Consider the following 19,730-nt stretch of genomic DNA (forward strand, 5'->3'; position numbering starts at 1 on the left):
CATGTACTCCTATGCATATAATAAATTGTAATCAAATGAGTCAGTTTTTGTCTTAAGGGATTTATTACTTTAGTGTCACATAAAAATTTTGCATGTGGCAGTCTGCATATTTTTTTTTTATTTCCTTTTTTTTTTTTTTGCCCATGCAATCTGTCAAAATTGCACAATACTAAACAAACAAACGCTTAACAAATAAGCAATAATGAAAGTAACACTATGAAATGCACTGATTGATTGGAAGTCCAATATCTTAACAATATCCATGACATCTTTTGATCAGCGCAAAACAATATCCATGCAAACAAACAAGTAAAACAGAATCAGTGATCCGAGTCTTTTCGCCTTATTGAGAATATATAAATGATTTACATTCGTATATTGTTGCTACATGAGAGGGCAAAATATTGGCTAAAAACCTGGCATATATTGATATGATTCTTAATTCTTAGCCCTTCTTTACAGAAAACAATGCAGCACATTTGTTCAAAGTGCAGACAATACAAGCAACAAAAATATTTCAGACTCAGGCCATCTATTTACAAACCGAAAAGTCATTTAAATGACATCTCAGATGAACAGACAATTTTGACATCACTTCGTTTTAATATTCCCAGGAGAGGTATAAGACACATCATGCCAGCGTTTGATGCATATTCCTCCATGTCTTCCCATTATTTCTGCTCTTCTATTTCCTTCTTAATCTCGTCGATGTATGGGTGGTCTTTACCGTGGGCAACGTCCATGATTGCAAGAGCCTGTGACAAATTCATCCACAACAATTTGTAAAACCTAAATGTCTAAAAATATCTACAGCAATTAATAATTTCCATTTGGATTTCAAAAGGGACACCCTTATCTAATACTGCATCATTATTATTTTAGCACTGCAAGCATCTTACCTTCTTTAAAGCTTTAACGCCTTGTGTCCTCTTCTCAAGACCTTGGTACAATCTTCCAAGTTTCAGGTACATAGAAGCCACATTCAGCGAGTAAGGTGGATAGTGCACACTAGAAAGACATGTGCATTGAATACTATTAATAAAGTGGACACGCTATGAGTTCATTATTATTCAACTTTTAAAATGCAAAAAAATTTAAGACATTTAGAGAGGAAATGCACTGGGACCCAGCATTACCTGTAGGGCTGGATAATTTTCTCTCCATATTTCATTGCTCCATCCCAATCCTGCATATATAGACAGACTCCCATTGCCTGATACATCATGTGCAACATGTACACATTGGTTTCAGCAAAGATCGAACCCATTTTCTCTAGGCTTAGTTCACAGATTTCCAGCAGTTCACTGGGGGGTACTTAGCAGTTAAGGAACTTCCACAAAACCTTCACTTCAGGATATATACAAGATATCATATATACATTTTTTCTTTTATATTTCTGCAGTCTCTTATGCACTTATTGGATCGAAATTACAGTAAAAAAGTAATATTGTGAAATATTTTTACAATTTAAAATACGTTTTCGGTTTTAATATTTTGTAAAAGTAATTAATTCCTGGCAAAGCTGAATTTTCATGCCAGTTTTAAGTGTCACATGATCCTTCTGAAATCATTCTAATATGCTGATTTAGTGTACAAGGAACATGACTTATTATCAATGTTAGAGATAGTTTGTGAAGAATGTGATCAATTTAATGCATCTTCGCTAAATAAAGTATGGATATCTTTCACAAAAAAAAAAAAAAAAAAAAAAATTATATACATCCCACATTTTTGATTAGTTGTGTATATTGTCTTTTTGTGAATTGTAAAAAAAAAAAAAAAAATAGTGCATGTTTTGTGACAACATATCCCAAAGGGTAGCACAGCTTCGTCAAGCAGAGACTAAAAATATCCCACTGCCTCTGGATTGCCCCATATTCAAAATATTGTGCAATAGCACAGAACTAAAAACGTATACACACACCCACCCACCCCATAATCCAAAAGAGAAAAGGCCAATGAAGGATATTTTTGTAGTGCTTCGCTCTCCTGAACTCCTCAATGACATTTCTGGCATACATCACCATCTGCTTGATTTCCTCTTCCTCTGGAGGTGTGCTAAGCTTCTGTCGGATCTCCATTTTGGCTTTGTCCTAAAAAAACAAAACAAAGAGGCTGTTATTCCACATATATCAACTTGAGTTCTTTAATTAATATTAATTTTCATTCAAACCATTACTACACATTTTGCCATGCTCCAAAATGCGCGCACACAAAAAAATAATGTGCAACAAATTGAAAATGATGATTTCCTATGCCTTTCTACATCAGACGGGTTTCTGAAAACCTGTTATTACAGGGTTAAAATGATACTCACCTTTGATTTAGAGGTGCATTCTTTACAGTCACATGTGAAGAAGTAAGAATCTCTCAATCGTTCAATTCGATCCTCTGTTGGATACAGGAGGTCAATATAACTGTTGAAGATCTATTCAACAGAAACAAAGAGGACTGTCACACAATATACCACAATTAAATTAGTAATGAGATGATTATGCAATATTTAGATGATAGATGTCAGGAAATTCAATACTGACTTTCAGGAAAATATAACGAAGCATTTTACATTTCACATTACAATTTAATGACAATGGCTATAATGCTAAATTATAACAAAGGTTTCTTGAATGGAACACAATGGAAGATCATATTAGGTCTGGCTAATCAGTAAAGACTGAAGAGCTGTTGCTTTTCAGCAAAAACTGAGCATTATATTGAGCATATAATTTGAGTCACTTTTTATTCATGAACATTGAAATAAGAAGCAATGTTTTTTTTAAATGATTCATGTTCATGGCGTGGCTCGTCTCACCTCTTCTTCAGGGCTGATGTCCTGCACGGCTCTCACCTCGGCCACCGTACCTTTATACGTCACAATCACATTTGGGCTACAGCTGTGGTTCATCAGAGCAACGCTACCACAAACAACAACAATAAAAACATTAAATTACTCTAAAGTATTTAACATATTGAGATCATGGCAATGGTTTTGATTTCTATGAACCTTACTCTGGAAATACAGCAGAACCCAAATGAGACAGCTCCTCATCTTCAATGGTGAAGCCATTACAGTTCACCTATGGTGCAGAAAGGGAGGAATTAGCATGCGTTTGCCTGAAACGTTCACCGCATTAATGTCAAGGACACACAGATTTGGAACTTTTCATGAATGGAGTGAAAAATATTTTGTGTTTGATTTTTCAAAACGCTTAATACTTCCATGGAACATAAAATGAAATGCTAGACTGAATGACAGTCAAAGTCACTGTTCACTTTGATCACATCTTTTTCCATACAGTGAAAGTAATAAGACTCTTTCTCTTTAAAGTTTACCCAAAATTGAGAATTCTGTCATCAATTACTTTCCCTAACCTGTAGGACTGTTTTGTTCTGTGGAACATAGAAGATATTGTTTAATTACCACTGGCACTGAAAACAATGAGATTTGATATTTCTCAAAATATAATTCTCTTAAGTTCCATAGAAAAAAAGCAAGTCATACAGTTTTTACAGGTTGACTAAATGACAATTTTTATTTTTGGGTTATGTTTTGGAAAAACTTTTTGGGAAAAAAACCAAACATTTTATTTGATAAGGTACTTTACTGAATATAATATAAAACACACACACACATATATACACACATATACATAAATACTTAGTCTGCATGATTTTAATAGCAATATAAAATAAAGCAGCAATGTGATTATTTTAATTTGGCTTTTTATTCAGTAGCAAAAAAGCGAGTCAGTTTCAAATACTTCTGTTTATTCCATGATTTAATGCATTGTTTCAATTGGTGCATATCCATGAAATCATAAAATAAATTGATAATTCCTCTACATTCATATGGTAAAAAAAAAGTTCCAAAGTTATACAGAAATTAAAATCAGTTAGCTTTACCTGAGCGAAGAGTTCTGTAAGTGCTGCATTATCAGGAAAATCGAGATGTCGGGAGTAAAAGTGGTGTAGTGCAGCAATGTCTGTATCATTCATTTCATTCTTCTCATCATCTAGCTTGTCCAGATCTGACAAACATGCACAGAAAAAGCAATTAACATTTCATATTCAAAAAGACTCCAGTCTTATATTATCCAAATGATGCCACAACTTGGATAGTATAATAACATATAATTTAATTTCAGGGCAACAGCAGAAATAGCTCTCTTTACATCAAACCACACAATGTCTGACTTTTTTTGTGGCTCCACTAGTTACAATTTGAGACACAGACGAAGGCTTGAAGTCCTACTCCAGGTGTCATATATCTGACACGGCCAACAGAGCAGCTGGTAAGGGTCATTAAACAGGTATGGAAAGTCACTGGCTTTACTGATTTCAACTTCAAACCCTCATTTAAGCAAAAGCCTTTGCATTTTTAAAACCGTATAAGGATAATGTTTGGCTCACTCAGAGAACAACTAGACACTCACGTGCTTCTAATTCTCTAAGAGTCAACACTCTTTCTGAAGGAGTCCTTTCTGTTTGGCACTTCTGAAAAACAAGAGAAAGTTAAAAAAAAAAAAAAAAAAAAAAGTTAGATTTGATGTGACCCTTGCAAACAGTCAAACATGCAAAACAAATACTTGTTTCAGTGTTTGATAAGACACAACAGTTTTCCGGCCAACTGTCTAACGGCGCTTGCTGTGTGACACAAAGCGCCATGTGTCGGCTGAGTGAGTCACAGAGAGAGCTGCCGGGGCTGATGCATTCAGGAAAAAGACATCCATGAAAAACACATGGTAGCACCATATGTGCCAGAGCAGTACTGAAAATGCTACATCTAAACCTAAACTTAGACTAAATCATCAGCTGTGCGCTGGATTGTACGGATTCTTAAAAAAAGACTGAATATTACTACTGGTGACCTTTTCAAAAAAAAGAAAACCAATCCATGTTTTCACACCTGTGAAGGTTAATCATCTGCACAATGTAACAGGTGCAGCCAGAAGATCTGAGTTTCTTCATACTCCCTCTCTGCCGGTGTCTGAAACCCGATAAATGCTGCCTTCATAGGCAACATACGGAGGTAGGAAGGCAACATGGCACATCTAAATCCAATGTTTGTCTAACATCCTGTTGTCTGAAATTCCTTGATCTGACTGGATTTTGCAGACGAGTGAAGAGATGTGTGCCGTTTTCGCTGCCTTTGATCTCCCACAATACTGTGTGTGTGTGTTTAGGCGCATGAATAAAAATCCCATCGGATGGAGGAGCTAATTTATGAATGAATTAAGAGTTTTTCATTTTATTAATTTCTAAAACAATGTCCATCATATATTGCTCAAAAAAATTTCTATTGCAAATACAGTGGGGCAAAAAAGTATTTAGTCAGCCACCAATTGTACAAGTTCTCCCACTTAAAAAGATGAGTGAGGCCTGTAATTTTCATCATAGGTATACCTCAACTATGAGAGACAAAATGAGAAAAAAAAAAAATCCAGAAAATCACATTGTAGGATTTTTAAAGAATTTATTTGCAAATTATGTTGGAAAATAAGTATTTGGTCAATAACAAAATTTCATCTCAATACTTTGTTATATACCCTTTGTTGGCAATGACAGAGGTCAAACGTTTTCTGTAAGTCTTCACAAGGTTTTCACACACTGTTGCTGGTATTTTGGCCCATTCCTCCATGCAGATCTCCTCTAGAGCAGTAATGTTTTGGGGCTGTCGCTGGGCAACACGGACTTTCAACTCCTCCAAAGATTTTCGATGGGGTTGAGATCTGAGACTGGCTAGGCCACCCAGGACCTTGAAATGCTTCACGAAGCCACTCCTTTGTTGCCCGGGCGGTGTGTTTGGGATCATTGTCATGCTGAAAGACCCAGCCACGCTTTCATCTTCAATGCCCTTGCTGATGGAAGGAGGTTTTCACTCAAAATCTCACGATACATGGCCCCATTCATTCTTTCGTTTACACGGATCAGTCGTCCTGGTCCCTTTGCAGAAAAACAGCCCCAAAGCATGATGTTTCCACCCCAAGCTTCACAGTAGGTATGGTGTTCTTTGGATGCAACTCAGCATTCTTTCTCCTCCAAACACGACAAGTTGAGTTTTTACCAAAAGTTCTATTTTGGTTTCATCTGACCATATGACATTCTCCCAATCCTCTTCTGGATCATCCAAATGCTCTCTAGCAAACTTCAGACGGGCCGGACATGTACTGGCTTAAGCAGGGGACACGTCTGGCACTGCAGGATTTGAGTCCCTGGCGGCGCAGTGTGTTACTGATGGTAGCCTTTGTTACTTTGGTCCCAGCTCTCTGCAGGTCATTCACTAGGTCCCCCGTGTGGTTCTGGGATTTTGCTCACAGTTCTTGTGATCATTTTGACCCCACGGGTGAGATCTTGCGTGGAGCCCCAGATCGAGGGAGATTATCAGTGGTCTTGTATGTCTTCCATTTTCTAATAATTGCTCCCACAGTTGATTTCTTCACACCAAGCTGCTTACCTATTGCAGATTCAGTCTTCCCAGCCTGGTGCAGGTCTACAATTTTGTTTCTGGTGTCCTTTGACAGCTCTTTGGTCTTGGCCATGGTGGAGTTTGAGGTTGTGGACAGGTGTCTTTTATACTGATAACAAGTTCAAACAGATGCCATTAATACAGGTAACGAGTGGAGGACAGAGGAGCCTCTTAAAGAAGAAGTTACAGGTCTGTGAGAGCCAGAAATCTTGCTTGTTTGTAGGTGACCAAATACTTATTTTACCGAGGAATTTACCAATTAATTCTTTAAAAATCCTACAATGTGATTTTCTGGATTTTTTGTCTCTCATAGTTGAGGTATACCTATGATGAAAATTACAGGCCTCTCTCATCTTTTTAAGTGGGAGAACTTGCACAATTGGTGGCTGACTAAATACTTTTTTGCCCCACTGTAAATGCTGTTCTTTTGAACTTTCTATTCATTAACAAATCCTGAAAAATGCATCATAGTATCCAAAAAATATTAAGCAGTACAAGTGTTTTCAACATTGCAAATACGTTGCGTTTCTTGAGCACCACATCAGCATATTAGAATGATTTCTGAAGGATCATGTGACGCTGAAGACTGGAGTAATAGCTGCTGAACATACAGCTATTCCATCACAGAAATGAATGACATTTTAAAATATATTAAAAGAAAAAATAGTGCGTAATAGTACAAATCATATGTGGTGATTGTATTCCTCAGTAATTTGTTTTTGAGCAAGCTGTCTCTTCTCTGACCTCTCTATAACAGATAAAAAATTTTCCCAACACATTCAGAGAAAATCAATATCACCGTCTTTCATATAAAGCTGCAGGATCTGAGGACATTGCAGACTTAAATCTCCATTCAAACTACAGAAGCGGCACCGCAAAACGACTCTCATAATTGGCAAGTGAGGATTGTGACTGCACTAGACCTCTCTTACTCTGTGAACTGAAGTACTCATGAGTGGAGTGGCTGTAGCTATAGACATTATTACAGCAGACCAGCTGGAGAGCTGCCTCCTCAACAGTTACACAGCCAAAAACCGTTTTACGTTCTAACAGGCAGTAAAGTTCTAGCAGAGACTCAAATGTAATTACAACCTTTTAGTAAATTCACCGTAAACGTTCAACTAGGGACAGTGTTTTAGTTTGCAAAATATCATTAAGTGTAATAATAATAATAATAGCGTATAGTACATACATGACAAGTTACCAAGAAGTGACTTTAAAGCAGTGTCGTTGCTGTTACCTAAAACTATTAATATTGTTTTAAAAGTAATAATGTTACAATCTGAGTGCTTCTGAATGTGTCATACAGTGTGGCGGGACAGTTCACCTGACTTTCATTGTACGGGCAAAAACAGTATTTTTCAAAATCTGTCATTTTGAGTTCAGAATTTTTATTTTTTGGGTGAACTATCCAATTATGAAAACAGAGTCATGCCAAAAAGGTAGGTAGGTCATCCTCACCTGTTTCAGAATTATTCTGGCGACCAGTCGCACAGTTTCTGATGGACACCAGTTTTCTCCATATGTGCACATGGCTGAGCACTCCAGCTTGTGCATGGGCCAGTCTCCTCTCTGAGGGAAGGACAAGGACATGTTTATTTTCACACAAATATATTTGTTCACACTTTATTTTAAGGTCCAATTCTCGCTATTAACAAGCCATTAACTACGACTTTTGCCTCAAACTCCTAATTTATGGCTTATTAATAGTAAGGTAGCTGTTAAGTTAAGATATTGGGGAGGATTTGAGATGTAGAATATAGTCATGCAGAATAAGTACTTTATGAGAACTAACAAACAGTGAATATGTTGATAATATGCATGCTAATAAGCAGCTAGTTAATAGTGAGAATGGGTGCCAAAATTAAAGTGCATCGGCAGATCATAACATATAACATAACACACTCAGAGCTCAGTAAAACCCAGTATGAAGGGTCACAGCTCTTCTTTTTGAGATGATATGCTTTTGATATAACTGATCGGATGTCAGCTAGCTTCCGCTTGATGAGTCATGCTTTCAAATTGAATGGAGCCTCAAGGTGAATACGAGAATTCCTGAGAGATAAGACTTTGAATTAATCTCAGGCTGCCTCACAGGCTACTGGGCAACGAATAAACTAAATCCTGTGTTCTGGCGAGCAAACAGAAACTGATCCCTAATGCGTTCGAGATGGATTGTCATAGCAACAGCGCGGCCAGAACGCCTTCCAGCTCAATTTAGGAATAGAGCAACAACCAAGTCCCTTAAAATAAACAGGCTACGCAGACTTGCTCCATGATCAGTGCTTAATCTATATTGGTTTGCTGTTCTTTTTTTGACTTTTGCTTTCTATATTTAAGTGGAGAAAAGGGTGTATTTTTTCCTGCAATAAAATACTCTTCCTTTGCCAATGACAACCATTTGTAGCTTCCTTTCCAAGAAGTGTAAACACTGTGGTGCCATCAAAACATTTCTCTGTTTATTTGAACACTGTGGTCAGACATGTCAAAATCAATGGTGTGATTTTGGGGTGAGACTTCCTGGAAGTAATTTACGCAGACAATGGTGCATAATAGTTGGGATGACAAAACAAATATGCTCTACATTTCCTCCTTGGAGAAGGTGACGATAACAAACAAATAGTTCAATCTATCCAGTTTATCAATTTAAAGGGATAGTTTACCCAAAAATGAAAATTCTGTCATTAATTATTCACCCTCATGTCGTTCCAAACCCGTAAGAGCTTCGTTCATTTTTTGGAACACAAATTAAGATATTTTTGATGAAATTCATGAGCTCTTTTGACCCTGCATAGACAGCAACGCAACTGACACGTTTAAGGCAGGTAGTAAGGACATCGTTAAAATAGCCCATGTGACATCAGTGGTTCAAAACTATGAAGCTATGATACTTTGTGCGCAAAGAAAAAGATAACGACTTGACTTTACAATTTCTTATCTTCCAAAGTCTTCCTCTCTTTTGAAATCTTCAGACATGTTTATGAAGATCTGCTTGTAAGCAAGGTGTAGTGCATCCGGGTTAAGTTGATAAAGCATAAAGTCATTATTTTAGTTTTCTTTGCACACAAAAAGTATTCTTGTAGCTTCATAATATTACTGTTGAACCACTCAAACTATTTTATCAATGTCCTTACTAACTTTCTGGGCCTTGATCATGCCAGTTGCATTGATGTTTATGCAGGGTCAAAAAGCTTTTGGATTTAATCAATCAAAAGTATCTTAATTTGTGTTCTGAAGATGAAGATGTTCTATAAATCTATAATCCATAATAACACTGCCTCCAGTGAAAAAGTCCATCTGCTGTTGTCCTCACATCAAAACCCACGGTTTTAAATTTTTTTTTGCTTGTAAACAGTGCTTGATCTGTGGATATTTCTCTCCTGATTCAGACTAGAAAACATTTTGACTAGAGAAAGCAATATTATGGATAGAGGACTATATCAGCTCAAAGTAACGGCTTGAAGTTAAAATGTTTTAATAATGGATTTGCTTATTTCAAACAAAGTTATTCGCTTCACAAGACATCATGTGAATTACTTGTGGATTAATGTAATGTTTTTATCAGCTGTTTGGACTCTCATTGTGACGGCACCCATTAACTGCAGAGGATCCATTGGTGAGCAAGTGATGTAATGCTACATTTCTCCAAATCTATTCCAATGAACAAACAAACTCACATTCATCTTCGAGGGCTAACGGTTGAGTAAATTTTCATTTTTACGGACGACCTATTTCTTTAACATATAATGCTCATCTATGTAACTCTGCAACTCAGACAGAAAAACAAGGACCAATGACAAGCCTAAACAGAAACACCAAACAGCCGTATGATGATGGATGGGCTGATTCTAATGCCACAACTTGTACAATGCACAAAAACAGCAGGGATGAGACCGAAGGGTCTTGTGGTAGAGTGCAAATGGATTATTGATGATCTTTATTTTCAGTGCTAGATTTTCGACTCTGCTTGGCGCTCACCAGCAAAGATCAATTACAGAGCTTTCACTCTGGCTGTGGTCTCCATAGACCACTATCCCTGTTGCTCATCCTGGAGGAACTCATGAATGAGGAAATGAGTCAATTATGCTGTCTTATACAACGTTTATAAGATAAAATAAATATTTTAAAGCCTTTCAGAAAAGAAAAAGTCAATATGAGAATTATTGCATTGATGGGAGATGCGTTTCCATTCAAAAGTTTGAAAGTCTCTTATGCTCATTAACGCTAGAATTTGTTTGATTAAAAAAAGAAAACAGTAATATTGTGAAATATTGCTACAATTTGAAATTAATGTTATCTTTGTTAATATATTTTAAACACCACATTCCTTAAATAGCAGAGCAAAAATTGTAATTTTTTCAATTTAAGATATTTTGGATGAAAACCGGGAGGTTTGGAACTGTCCCATTGACTGCCAAATAAATTACACTGTCAAGGCACAGAAAAGTATAAAAAACATCGCCAAAATAGTCCATCTGCCATCACTGGTTCAATCTGCATTTAATGAAGCGACGAGAATACTTTCTGTACGCAAAGAAAATAAAAATAACGACATTTACTCGTTAATTCGTCTCCTCTCTGCGTCAGCGTAGCGCCATTTTGAAAAGCATCCGATGGACGCGAAGTGCGTACGCATCAGTAACGCATGGATACGTATTGTACGTTTGTTTACGCTTTGATTTGAACGGAAACAGCGTATTCATGCGTTACTGATGACAGAGAATAGCGTACGCACTTTGCGTCCATCGGATGCTTTTCAAAATGGCGCTACGCACTTAAAATGGGAAACCTCCACATTAGGGGTGTAACGATGCAAGAATCGCGGTTGAACGATTCACGGGCATTTTCCAAATGGAAGTGATCATCCCTATCCCCTCGGAGTGGGGACTTGGGAGTGAGCAGGGCACGTGCGTGTCATTATATGTAGTCGTTTGGAATGCACTTGGTGAAGGGAGCGTAATTTCCTCATTATCTTCAGCTGGGATGTTCCCGTGACAACGCAGCACGGTGTGCGTCAGCAGATGTCGCTGTTTAAATGTCAATAGTCTTTTTATTGTTGTTAGCATAACTGTTGCAAATAAACATACATTTTATATTTTAAAAAGTTTTTAAAATATGCTATATAATATATTAAAAAATAATATATATACAACTTTTTAAAATTATGAAATGTATTTTTTTTTTTTTATGCGGTTGTCCGCCAGCGAATCTGCTGACGCACACCGTGCTGCGTTGTCACGGGAACATCCCAGCTGAAGATAATGAGGAAATTACGCTCCCTTCTAGTAATGGGAAGTTCGGATCATTTTACTGACTCGGACCTTTGAGTCTCGTTCAGCAAAATGAACGAATCTTTTTGAGTCATTTCGTTCATTTTAGCAAAATATAATTAAAATGTTACGTGCTACCTCCTTAACACATCTACTACTTATGCAAACGTTGATCACACTACAAACAATACAAACTATGCTATAAGAAACAGAAAAGATTAATTCATCGTTTACCTGGGTCTTGATTAGCTCACCTCACCTCTTATCTGACAAGTCTTCGGGTTTGAGTCGTTCGTTCATCACGTGACAGCCCCATAAGCTAAGAGCTAAACCAATGCAGTCAGAGCCGGAAAGAGAATTGATTAGTTCACCTCCCGAGTCTTCGGGTTTGAGTCGTTCGTTCTTTTTTCACGTGACCACTTGCCGGATCAGTAAAATACTATAAAGTAAAACTGTATTTTTTGTATGTTGGATCATATTTAAGAATTATCATAAAATTATCAAAATATGTGTAATAAGCATTTTCCTAGAAATAAAAATGGTCTGTTCATTTCTGTCACCGTTTTTGTTACCGTTTCTTGAGGAGCTGTGCTATTTTATAAATAAATAAAACCCTGTTATAAATAAAATATTGATTGATTTGTCCTTTCACTGTCTTTGTCTATCAATAAACATATAATATAACTATATAATCAAAAAATCCAAGCCTAAAATTACAAAGCACTTATAGTTTGTTCATTTTTACTCCAATTTGGACTTTGCTGGTATAATTGTTTTTCCTAGGCATGACATATTGGTCTAATATTTGTATAAGAAGATTGGTCAAAAAGGACACAATGATATAAAGTGAAAGCAAATAACATTTTGAATATGATTGATTAATGTTAGTTTAAAATATTAAGGTTATGATCTGGCTCTGTGGCTTTAGTATATTTAAATTTTCTTGTATTTTTTATTTAAATTGTTTTAATTCATTTTGGAATAGTTATCCTCTTTGCTAAAGCTTTTTCTGGCACAAAAATAAACAATAAAAAACAATTCAAGAGTGTGTACACAGTGTTAATGTCTAAAGTGTCATATGTTACAAAATTATAGTAAGTAACACTATAGTCTAATCTAAAGGGTTAACTCAAAAGACAAATACAACAAGGTATTGTATTTTATGAAGATTAGACTCCAAATAAATAAATTAAATTAAATTAAAGCATAACCAACTCTTTATTATCTTTATTACTACATTCAGTATTATGGAAAAGAACCATCGTGACAGAAATTAAAAGGAATAATTTGAGACCAGAAATGCATCACATAACTGTACGAGTAAATAATAATAATGACTATGCACCCGTTTGTAAGGAAGGTTGTTAATTAACTAATTTCTCTGCCCAAAGCTGTCACGTCACGTGACAAAAGAACGAACGACTCAAACCCGAAGACTCGAAACAGGTGAACTAATCAATTCTCTTTCCGGCTCTGACTGCATTGGTTTAGCTTATGAGGCTGTCACGTGATGAACGAACGACTCCAAACCCGAACTAAAGCCGGGCTCACACTGTGCGATTTTTTAAAAGTCCTTTAGGATTGTACTTGTCAGACTGTACGAACATGATGATTATGTCACACTATGGGATCTCAGTTGTCATTAATGTCAGACTGTACGACAGTCAAGACAAGTTAAAAACAGGTGTGCGCAAGAAAACTTATCCGAGGTTTTACATTATCAACCCATACACGTCCAGTGACTGCGAACTGCATTGCACGCGGCACCGAAATGCTGGCTGTCATGAAAAGTATATGAACGGCGGCAATACCGGCGTGTTTAAGAAGAATAGTGTATGTATTCATACACACGCACATGAAAACAGCGGCGCAACCAGTGTTTATATAAAAAAGAAACATATCAGATGAATTCGGTGAGCGGAGGACGGGAGCGCCGGAGTTTATAGCTGATAGAATAATTCTCAAGCATTAATTCTGCTCATAGCTTGCCTTAAAAAACAGAGACAGTTTGATATTCGTCTGCAGGACTGTGCGCCAAATCTTCTGACACTGCCAGAATTTCGTCGGAGGTGAAATTTGATCGCAACAGCCATTAATCGGCTGTCGGTGAACATGTCAAACCAGCGATCAAAGACTACGGATTTTAGCCTAGGATCATAGGAATCTTTTAGGATTTTCAAAATTTGTCCCAGACGACCAAATCGTGGCCAAAATCGCACATTAGGTGCGTTTACATGTACACTTTTTTGTCATTCCGATTGAAAGATTCGATGAACTGTTTACATGAGACATTATCTAATCCGATATGGTGTTTACATGTGCCTGTGCCTGCGATTTTAGGATATGCTAATAGCCTACAGTGACAACAAAAACAAGTCACCAGAGGAAAACGCCCATATTTACGTTAATATTTTTAATATCTGTTTGCACTTGCTTAGAATAAACGGTTAATATTTGAATCCTTATGCGTTCATTCGAGCGCCAGTCATATGACTAGAACGCGATCATAGAAATCATATGTCCCTCTGTAATGCAGCTCTGAGATTAATTGTACTCTGATACTACAAAGTTGTCCTGTACTTAAATGGAACAAATACACGATTTCTTACCAAGAGTTGCTGAACAATGAATCAAAGGAGCATTGCTTTATCACAATCGTGTTTCGTACAACATTCATGGAGTGAGCACGTATAAATTCAAGCAGATCGGAAATTATGAATCTGTCATCTATACAAATACAAATGACAAAGGCAACTTTTGGTCAAGTTGTTTATTTTCATTGAGCTACTTTCACTATCATCACTGTGTTGTTTCTAAGCTGAAAAGCAGAAAATTGCGCTTCATTTCAGATCTGTTTTTCACTCCGGACATGAGAGCAGATAGTCCGTCACACAGCAAGCGTTCTCCTTTCTAATGTGTTTTTAACTGTATAATGGAAATTTTAACTTTATACCTCCACTATTACCCAGTCTCTACTGTAGTGTCGGTGTCCCCAAATCACAGAATGTACCGTTGCCGACATCATCACGTTCACGTTCTGACGACCCGACCTCTGGACGTGATGTAGACGCAAAGTAATCGGTTTAAAGTGTTTACATGGCAGGATTTTAATTTTGTTCGGTTTATAGAAAGGTGTAACCAAAGTTTCCTCAGAGAGAACCCCATCAATTTCTACCCTCTGAACTCTCCCGGTTAAATAAGATTTCAACCAGGTTATCGCTTGACACTTAACTTGTCTAAAAGTATTGAATAATTTACTGTGTCAAATGCTTTCTGGAGGTCTAAAAGTACCATACCACACATCATATATCATATTACATATATCAAAACTGTTCAGCTGCCCCTGCGACCCTACATAGGATAATTGCTTTGGAGAATGGATGGATCAAAATTGGTCTTAAATATGCAGCAAAGAGTGGTGGAGGTCCAGCTGATTTTGAGCTGCTAACACAAAGGTTGCAGGTGTGATTCCAGGTGAAGAGAGTCCATTAACTATGGAGTTCATTCTGAGACTGTGCTACTCTGACTTATACACAAGAAAAGCACTTTAGCTATCATTGCTCCAGTGGGACCATCCTTGCAATTAGAGCACTGTAGTGTAAGTACTAAGCATAGGGAAAAAAGCTCTGATATATGCTGACAGAGCAAAATTAACTTTATAGAACAGATCATTATGGCTGTGGCTTCGGATTGGTCAATACAGCATTCCAGTGTTACATTCCATGACATAACAGCTTTGACCAGTCCACTACGCAGCATTCATAGCAGATCATAATGTTGCAAAACTAGCTTGACACTATAGATGGTCACTATGTACTGTATGACATGGAGTGGCTTGAATATTCTTCTACTTCAAAAAAAGTATCTTTTTGAGTTCCACAGTATATGAAGAAGTAAATATGACAGACTTTTCATTTTTGAGTGAACCATTTCTGTAAAAGTCAATGGAGCAAATCCACACAGAGACTATGATTTCATTTCCTTCATCAACCCATTACGACCACAAACACAGACTTACCTGACACTCTACATTGCAATAATAGGCCTGTTTACATTTTCCACACTTCGACAGCCCTTCTCTCCTGTGAATGAAATAACAAATAGTTTAATTGGACAGATGATTCTCAATTCACCATTCACCATGCCACTATTTCCCTACATGCTGAAGGGACGTTCACCCAAAAAGGAATTTCTGTCATCATTTATTGACCCTTATGTCTTTCAAAACACATAACACTTTCATTATTCTGCGGAACACAAAAAGAGGTGTAAGAATGACAGCCAAGGTCACCTTTCATTGCATCTTTTTTCCATACAATAAAAAGTGGTGAAGTCTGTCATTCTCCTTAAAGTTGACTCTCAAATTCGGTCATCATCATTCACCCAGATATTGTTCCAAACATGTATGACTTTCTTCTGCTGAACATAAAAGATCATATTTTGAAGAATGTTGGTAACCCGTTTTGGTGCCCATTTACAAATAACACAAATATTTCTCAAAATATCTTCTTTTATGTGCCACAGAAGTCAGACGGTCATACAGTTTTTAGCGGGTTAGGTGACAAAATATTAATTTTAGCTGAACTATCCCCTTATACGTTTGAATTAAATTACCTTATTCATATGAATATCTTTATGAACTCAAAGCATCAATGTTTTGGTAGTATGGACTTTCAATGGAGGAAAAGAAATTCATTTAAAGTATCTTAATTTGTGTTTTGAAGATGAACCAAAGTCTTCTAGAACGACATGAATGTGAATTAATGATGACAAAAATTTCATTTTTGGGTGTGCTATGCTTTTGAAGTCGCAATGAACTGGAAGTAGCACCAGATCCGAGTCTAACAGATTATTTAAAAAAAAAAAAGGTAAAGTGGAAATTTGGTTCTTTGCATCAGTTGTTGACTGGATGTAGGCATAGTTTAAGCAGACTAAATGATTGGAGAAGTCCTGCTTACGTCACCAGAAAATCAAGTTACAACATTTTGAAATCAAGGCTTATTTGAAAACTACATGGTTTGTCTGTTGGAGCAGGGTTGGGACTAAACTCTGCAGGGCTGCGGCCCTCCAGGAGCACCCCGATCTACATCATTAATTCAAAAATATATAAGGCCGATTTTTATTTCATGCTAAATTTAACATCTCCTTACTTGTTCCATGGAAGAAAGTCATACTGCACCTTCGTGTAACAATACGAATGTTGCAAAAGTTATAATCCACTGATTCTAAACTCGCAGTAACTCTGTTGTACCTCAAATCATCACAAGCTGTAATCACATGCATCAATAACACCAAAAGCTTTCATTAAAATGCATAAAATAATAATTTATACAGTCTGAACTGACATTTGCTTACAGTAGAGATATACTGTCATTGCATCTTGTGGATTTATCTAGCATAGATCCATCACACAAGTCTCCAGAAAACATTTACTGACTGAAAATAAAGATTTCACAGCACTCACTGGCCGTGTTGGACATGTATACAAAGTGGGTCACCCCCTTCCCAGCAGCATTTAAACAGCAGTGCAAACAGAAAAGCATGTGCCAGCCATCTTTAAGAGTGATCAGCCCCGAAGTGAATGCAGATTACCTGCCTGTCAAACATGTCATTATCAAAACAAATTTGATTGTGAACTATTATTAAAGTTAATAAATATTGCTATGCTGCTTTGCGTGCATACACTGTCAAATAAAACATCCGTAAACAGCACGCCATGAGGTTCCAGTCTCGTGCACAAAGACACAAAGTGTCAGACGTGGACTTATAAGGAGCGCTGACCTGGTAAAGCAGTATTCGCAGTGTCCGCCTCTCTCGTTCACGGTCAGCACGTAAGTATACGACGGACAGGCGAACACTAGATCACCAACTTTGAAATGCTTTGTGGCTTTGAGTCCCCGGCCTTTACCGGGGCTCAGAAACCTTTCGGTGCCCTCAATTCCCTCGTTTTTCATCGCTCTTGACCTGCTGCTCGCGTGTCACACTTCCTTGCGCTCGTCAGAAAGCGGAGTCTCGGTCTCAGTCGGTTTTGTCAGTGACTGCGGCAAGTGTTGTAACGCCACTGCCACACCACATGCTCGGCGAAACGACTCTGAACAACGAGCTGCACCAGCAGAGACGCGGCTTACGGCGGAGCCACACACGCCCAGCGGTCCTAAAGCCCGTCCGCGAGCCAGAGTCCACCTGCGACCTCGTTATTTGGCCTCATGGCGCCATCGCGTGCTCATCAGGCGGAAGTGTGGCATGGTGATTGATTGTGAAATAATCTGGTAGATCTCCTAAAATTTCTCCAAAAATCACAACTGCTGCGCCAGAAATCAAAGGCTGTATTGACATGGAACGCATTTGTGACCCTGGACCACAAAACCAGTCATAAGGATCTATTTTTTAGATTTATAAATAATAAATAAGCTGAATAAATAAGCTTTCCATTGATGTATAGTTTGTTAGTATAGGACAATATATTTGGACGATAGACAACTATTTGAAAATCTGGAATCTGAGGGTGCAAAAAACAAAACACAAAAATCAAAATATTGAGAAAATCGTCTTTAAAGTTGTCCAAATGTCCTTAGCAATGCATATTACCAATCAAAAAATTAAGTTTTGATATATTTGCGATAGGAAATTTACAAAATATCTTCATGGAACATGATCTTTACTTAATACCAGTTTTTGGCATGAAAGAAAAATCGATAATTTTGACCCATAAATTATATTTTTCGGCTATTGCTACAAATATAGCCTACTTTAAGCGACTAAAGACTTGTTTTGTGGTCCAATGTCACATTTATGCAATTCGTGTACAGGCCTACTTAATAACTACGGCATATTTAGTTGGAAACCAAAACTTAAGCAACAAACATTTAGAAATGTTTAGAAATTTACATATAGGGTCTATGAAAGTTTGCTTTTCTTCCATTATCATTTGTTTTTACACAGAAGTCGTAATAATTATATACATCTATTTTATTAATTATTATCGCACCGTATCACTATTATTACTACGCATATAATTTTTTTTTGTTGCTTTTTATTGATGCAATAATGTGTGGCATTGGCACGAAAATAAATGAAGACAACAAATCATGGTTATAACCGCACGGGATTGTGGGACATCGTAGGCAGTGAGTGCTGCAAATCCGAACAGATTAATTAATCTTTTAGTTTGATGTTATGGAAATGAATTAGGACGCGCCTTGATGCTTTTCTACCTACAAATACAGCCTTTGAAAACAATATTTGTTGGACGCAGGCCGTGAGTGTTGATGTGAAACGCATGACTCTGATGCGATTTTTTTCATACATTCAGCTGGCTTTTGAAAAGACACTTGTACTAATTTCGCTGTCTCTTTTTTTATATAAACTCATTTGGTGCTGTCTTGCATTTCAGTTATCAATAATAAAAATAACATCAGAGGACTTGTACTTAAAGGACCTCAAAGTATTGGCCCTGTAATGCCTGACATAAAATAATAGTCTGATATATTTGAATAGAACAGTTAATTGAAGCGTATAATATAGGCTAAAGGAAAAACAGTAGAGGCCTATAACAGTTTGCATATGTTTTTATATTTTGTATCATAGGCATATTTGATACAGTAGTACATAATGCTTTTATGGCCCATATGATATAGGCCTTCTTAAATTATAGTGCTCACACCTGTGGAAAAAAAACAGTACAACAGTACACTATATATAATTTACCTTATAGTGCTAAGATGATATCTAAATGTTTAGTTTTATGATCAAAGCTCTGTGGTTTTTATTGTGGGTGACAAAACATATAATGCAATGCAATACAATGCTGATTAATATACAAACAAATGTTCATCAAAAGCCTGTAATATCTGATACATACATTTAAACACAATTTTGAAAAAAATTATGTATGACTAAACCTAAGTTGCTTCAGTACAGTAGATGTTCATCCTGAAATATCAATAATAGCAATATAAAAGTTATTCTTATGTTTACTTATATATATATATATA

General features: G+C 36.8%; 1 protein-coding gene across 2 annotated transcripts; it reads right to left on the reverse strand.

Annotated features, from left to right (window-relative positions):
• Positions 1-44: 44 nt before the first annotated feature.
• Positions 45-17,938, reverse strand: smyd2a (SET and MYND domain containing 2a). 2 transcript variants are annotated; one of them, XM_058748988.1, is made up of 12 exons: positions 17,518-17,938; positions 15,755-15,818; positions 7,928-8,038; positions 4,434-4,494; positions 3,904-4,028; positions 3,010-3,077; positions 2,813-2,915; positions 2,318-2,428; positions 1,970-2,093; positions 1,137-1,311; positions 900-1,008; positions 45-755 (listed from the first exon to the last, which is right to left on the reverse strand). In XM_058748988.1, the coding sequence occupies exons 1-12, from the start codon at positions 17,688-17,690 to the stop codon at positions 672-674; spliced, it is 1,308 nt and encodes a 435-aa protein (XP_058604971.1). In that variant the 5' UTR covers positions 17,691-17,938; the 3' UTR covers positions 45-671. The 2 variants fall into 2 exon arrangements, with proteins under 2 accessions (XP_058604971.1, XP_058604972.1); XM_058748989.1 differs by lacking the exons at positions 15,755-15,818; positions 17,518-17,938 and adding an exon at positions 11,026-11,053.
• Positions 17,939-19,730: the final 1,792 nt, after the last annotated feature.

Source organism: Onychostoma macrolepis, chromosome 17 (genome assembly GCF_012432095.1).
Source record: "Onychostoma macrolepis isolate SWU-2019 chromosome 17, ASM1243209v1, whole genome shotgun sequence".
In the NCBI taxonomy this organism is placed as follows: domain Eukaryota; kingdom Metazoa; phylum Chordata; class Actinopteri; order Cypriniformes; family Cyprinidae; genus Onychostoma; species Onychostoma macrolepis.